The 6,000-nt window shown below is 38.2% G+C and overlaps 1 protein-coding gene across 1 annotated transcript in view; it reads right to left on the minus strand.

Annotated features, from left to right (window-relative positions):
- Positions 1–5,050, minus strand: part of LOC136864575 (lethal(3)malignant brain tumor-like protein 3) — a 399,309-nt gene extending 394,259 nt beyond the window's left edge. The window contains exon 1 of the mRNA XM_067141757.2: positions 4,727–5,050. Within this exon, the coding sequence (XP_066997858.2) occupies positions 4,727–5,030 (304 nt within the window). The 5' untranslated portion in view covers positions 5,031–5,050. The remainder of the gene's footprint in view (positions 1–4,726) is intronic.
- Between the last annotated feature and the right edge of the window lie 950 nt (positions 5,051–6,000).

Below are 6,000 nucleotides of genomic sequence, written 5' to 3' on the forward strand. Positions count from 1 at the left end.
CATCTGGTGAGCCGAACTTGTCCTCGGACACTCCCAGCACTAAAAGCCATACGCCATTTCATTTTTTTAGAGTCGGGGAACATCGATCTAAATAAATTTCCAGAGTGGTCTGAAATTGATAAAGGATTATTATGCTCCAAAACAAATTACGTGAACAACAATTCGGCATTTGTCACCAAAGTTTCATTACTTTTTACAAAGAACGATGATACAGACTGGTTTTGTAATTTTGAATCACGGTATGTGTAGGGTTGCCATACGCCACGGATTTCACGGACAGTCCGCAATTTTAGGGTAAATGAAAACGTCCGGACCGAAAAGGCAAATGTCTGCGATATTTGCTGAATTTGAAGTCAACTTCCGGTAATTTAAAATACTGCTGTCAAAGAAGCAGCAATATCTTATCTCTTTGCCTTCACATTATATAAAATCCAAAGAGAACAGAACAGCTTTCGAGATATCGAAACAGTGGGCAGTCAGTCACCTCTGATGGTATACAGTACATCCTCTTTGATTTGAGAGATTGCGAGTTGTCAATACAGTGGGGCGGTCAGTCATCTCTGGCAATGAAGAGTATTATCCTCTTTGATTAGCTTGTTGAATGTTCGCATGGTTTGTTGTGCTTGCGATTTAGTTGTGTTATATTGTATTAAATAGTTGTTATTTGCCTGGTGGTTTAATAATGTCGACTAGACGAAAGGTTAAGTTCAGGGAGGAATATACTGAATAGTTTCCAAGTATAAGGCGAGGAAGAACTGAATATGAAGCTTTCTGCAAAATTTGCGGGTGAGTAACGTTACGTTTATACACAGACCCATTGAAATAGTTTTTAAATTGTTAATTGTGCAGGTGATACATCGTTGTTTTCCTAGAAAAATTATTCTATTATACGTTTTTCCTCTTCACAGTTCCTCCATTTCAATCAGTAATGGAGGTAGACGTGATATTAACGACCACATGCAATTGAAAAAGCATAAGACGGCAGTGGGTTCATCATCTTCCAAACAGCTCACCAGCTTTTTCAAAACACCGGCAAATGGTAATAAAGTACAGTGGAACCTCGGATTGCGAGTAACTTGGTCTACGAGTGTTTTGCAAGACGAGCAAATATTTTAAATAAACTGTGACTTGATAAGCGAGTGAGGTTTCGCAATACAAGTGTCACGTGTACGTACATTTCCACCTCCCTTGTGCCTTTGTTTTCCCCTCCCCCTGCCACTCTCTTTCCTGGGAAAGTGTGTGTAATCATTTCCCGTGCTGGACTTCAGTTGGCGTGCCTCGCTCGCATAGTCAACACCGTACGAGTGTACATGTTTTGTTTCTGTCATCTGTGATATAACTGTTCTGCAACGATGGGCCCTGTGAACGAAAAGAAGGCTAAAAAGGAATTTGGTCGGAAGAAGGAGATGATTACAGTGGATGAATCTGTTCAATGACAATGCAATGTCACATTTTCGTGAAATCCTCAAAAAGAGGCAAAAGCAACAGTCATTGGACAGGTTCCTCGTTAAAATTGCACGAAAAGAAAACACTTCCAATGAGCCAACCGATAGCAGTGATTCCGTTAGTGAAATTCGTGCTACACAGTAACTCTTCTCATGTCATCTCTCGTCTCCCTCACACCAACAATGATTCTATTGTAAGGTAAAGTGCAGTTTAATTGTTTTATGTTACATTTTGTTTTAGAAATGTTATGCGAATAAATGTTTTTGTGTTGTGGACGAATCATCCGAGTTTCAATAGTTTCTTATGGGAAAATTTGCTTTGATATACGAGCGATTTGGGTACGAGCATGTTGCCGGAACGAATTATGCTCGCAATACAAGGTTCCACTGTAGCTGCAGCAGAAGCTACATTTGTATTTCGCTGTGTCAAGCATCATTATTCATACAGCTCCAGTTCTTCCACTTCAAAAATTATCTCAGGTTTTTAGCGACTCAAAAGTTGCAGTAAACTTTTACAGTGCCAAAACTAAAACGGAAGCCATCGTTAATAATATGATATCACCGTTCATTGAAGACAGAACAAGGAACAGTCTATCGAAGGCCAATTATGTTGGTATTGGCACTGATGCTAGCAACCACAAGTATTTGAAAATATTTCCTGTTCTTGTTCAGTATTTTGATTATGACGAAGGTGTCCAAAGTAGATTGTTAAATTTAAATGAATGTGACAGTGAGAATTCTAGTACAATAACAGAGTGTGTGTACAGTGCCATTTTAGAACATGGACTTAGTGATAAAGTATCTGCTTTCGGTGGAGATAACACAAATACTATCTTTAGAGGTGTTGTGAGAAAAGGAGAAAACAATGTGTACAAGAAACTTCAGAATAAACTGAATAGGGAAATTTTAGGAGTAGGTTGTCCAGCTCATATTTTGCTGAATGCAATTCAGACTGTTGCAGATGTAATCTCTCGTGATATTGAGAGCATTATCACAAAGATTTTTAATAATTTCTCCATATATACTGTTCATGTAGCATCGCTAAAAGAATTTTCAGAATTTGTTGGTATGACACATAAGGACCTACTTAGACATGTAAGAACCAGGTGGCTCACCATGTTTCCTGCTATAGAGAGGTTCATCCACATGTTTAAGGCACTTAAGTCTTACTTTCTTTCACTTGACATGTGTCCTTCCCTGCTCAAGAAATTATTTTTTGATTCTGTTGGTGAAATGTATCTGCTCTTCTTGAATGCACAAATGAATCCTTTCCAGTGGGTAGTTAGCAGTATTGAGAGGGAAGACATATCAGTGAATAAGGTAAGATTGGAGGTAGAAAATATACTGCAAATTTTAGAAGAGAGAGAAAACAGTGTGTTTTCGTTACGTCTAAAGTTAAAGAATTAATGTCTGACCTTACACAATATCAGCAGTCTACATTTCTAGCGGAAGTCTCTCTTTTCTATCAAACTATTATTGATTACGTGATAAAATCGAGTAAGCCCTTGTCTGATATTAAACATTTTGACTGGATTTTGCTAAAACTGTACCTTCGTGGGAAAATGTTGAAAAGACATTCAAGTGGATGCATGAAAACGCAAGCTGTAAAATGAATGAGTCACTTCTCTTTGACCAAGTACTGAAATTAAAGTGTGTTTTGGGGGAGGTCAAAGATGAAAGTTTTGAGAATTTGATGTCACATAAGAAATGGGTGTTCTTAATTCATAATTGTATATCTAGTGACCAGTATTCAGAGTTGCTGAAAATTGTGGAATTTTATTTCTCCGTTCCTGGTCATAACGCCAGTGTAGAGAGAGTCTTTTCCCTCATGAATTCTCAATGGCCAGAAGGAAGGAATAGGTTAACAGTAAAATCAGTTAATGCAATGTTGCAAATACAGTATAATATGAAAAATGTAAGTTGGAGTGAATTTTATAAACTGATTGAGAACCAGATGAAGTTCCTTTCATCAGTTCAAGTTTCTGAAAAATACGATTGGTATAAGAAAAGCTTAAATGATGACAATGGAACTTCGTGTACTGAATAATTTAATGCATATTCTCCTTTTTGGTAATAAATGCTTTCTTAATGAAGCAGTCCTTCCTCAACTCTGGATCATTAATTAAATGCACATTTCCCTTAGCTTGGGGGCATGAGGACTCCTTATTCCTCATATTTCCATTTCCTTCGATCGATAACGCTGACCGTAAGTTTTGTCCTGGTTTTGGATTTCGAGATTATGGCAACCCTACGTATGTGTTGATGTTTCTTGGATTCTATGTGTCTTCTGCAATCATCTTGTCCATCGAGAGCCACAGAGAAATCACAGGAACACACACTGCAGAACACGAGATTTTCACCAACACGTGAAGCAAGTAGGCATGGCCATTCGTTTGTGTAACCATCTCGATATTTCTGTAACACTGCTGTCTTCTTAGAAGAAGATGCAATTTGACAATTTCTCTGCTTCATTTTACAAAACCAATCACTTCTTTCCGAATCAACGACTAGGATAATTAGAACTGAAAAGCGCTATATATACCGTTCACGTCTACGCACACTACAAAGAGAGAGCCGAACGCGTGCACTTAAAAACAGCAGAGCTTCACGGCCGACTTGATGCATCATTCTAGCTAAGAGCTAGCTGGCCGTGATTTCACAACGGTCACGGGAAACAAGAGGAAGTGACGACTAAATAACCGCCAAATATGTTTAGTTGCCAACTTACAATGAAACGAGGAGCGTTGACCAGCAATGCTCTACAGGATTGAACACATTTTACTTATTTCCTTTTTCCGTAGAAATTCATTTTTATCGTGATAATGTTGCTTTTCTGTAATAATTTCCCCTTTGACCATAATTGCTGTAATTGCGAAGTGAAATCCGTAATCATTACGGATAATCCATAATAGTTGGCACCTCTGAGATACTTATCTCTGTAGAAATTCAACTTCAATATTTCTGTGATATGTAGGACATGTACCACATTTGGCAGAAATGTTGGGAGTGGTGCAGCAAGATTTCTGAGTTAAGGCATGTGCGCCATCATACCCAACACCTTACGTACTGTAAAGCAAAAGTAAAGTAATATTAAAGATCAGAGTTATGACACTATAAAGAAATGGAACAACGTAAGTTTAGGAAATTTTTCTAGCCAATTTAGAAAAAATATTTTCATCCCTCATGAATATTTTAGAATGTTGAGTCGAAGAACTGTTGACACATTCTATAATACACAATGAAATGAATTCACTAGTTTTATTAAAATCTTTATATCTTACCTGTTACTGAAGCCTTCCCATCAGGTAAAATGTGACGATTTGCAATCTTCAAATTTATAACGCTGGTTTTGCCAGAATTCACTTGAGTGGGAATTGTGACAGGTAATAAAAGGCTAGCCATTTTATGCTGCTGAGAAGAGGAGCTACTTCCACTAGAGGCTGACAAGGGTAACGGAACATTGGCTAACAAGATTTTCTGAGGGCTGTCCCCTGTTTTCACTTCCTGACGGAGCAGTGTTCCCACATATGCGTATGACGGGCTCTTCACAGTTGTAGTTCCGCTGGGCTGACTAGTCTGGATCATGATGCGCTGGGAAGTCGACAACTGAGGGGAATGTGGCTGAGCTCCAGCTGCTTTAGCAGTGCTTGGGCTTACATTTGTGTTTGCAATTGGAGGTTTTGGAGCTAGAGGAGGAAGAAACTGTGCACTGCTAGGAACCAAGCTTGGAATTACAGTGGGTCTGGTGACACTAGGGACAAAAACAGGGCGTGTACAAGTGGATATTAATCCTGACTGTGTGGGAGGAAGAAAGCTTGCCTGACAGCAGGTAGGAACTGTACTTGATTGCGAACATTTTGAAACAGATGATGGTTGAGTATTTGTGGAAAGTAGTGTTGGTTGAGAACAAGTTGATAAAAGAGAGTGTGCCCCAGATGGTAGTAAAGTTGCCTGGGAGTATGTCTGCACTAAAGTAGGCTGAGTGAAAGTAGTAACCAAAGTTATCTGTGGAGTTGTAGACACAGATGAAGGCTGACAGCAGGCTGGAAGTAACACGGGTCGCGTAGTGATTTTCTGTGGAAAAGAAAAAAGAAAATGCAACTGTATTAATGCACTTTCTTTTTATTATATCTATTTAACAGGAAAAGGAAAATATAAGAACATAAAAGTTCACATGCAAAAACGATCCAACTAGGAAAAAATATTTTATAACAGAAACCCTTATTTTTTAAATAATTTTTGTTGACAAAAATAAATGTAAGATATACTGAATAGATTATACCAACAACCCTGTCCATATGGATGAATAATCACAGAATCAAATGGAAAACAATGGAACCATTTAACTTCCATCCCTATAGTGGTTTTTATGGCAAGTATTTCAATTAACTTCACAGCTATTATAAACTAGCCAATAAATCAAAGTTGTCAAAACATTAGCTGCTTCAGCCTGTTTCCCTGCTCTATATGATTGGAGTATAATAAATCACATTATTCTTAAATCAGGTATGCACACAAGCCTGAACATTAGACCAAACCCACCTTAGCCATCCTC

The sequence above is a fragment of the Anabrus simplex genome, chromosome 2 (assembly GCF_040414725.1).
Source record: "Anabrus simplex isolate iqAnaSimp1 chromosome 2, ASM4041472v1, whole genome shotgun sequence".
NCBI lineage: Eukaryota > Metazoa > Arthropoda > Insecta > Orthoptera > Tettigoniidae > Anabrus > Anabrus simplex.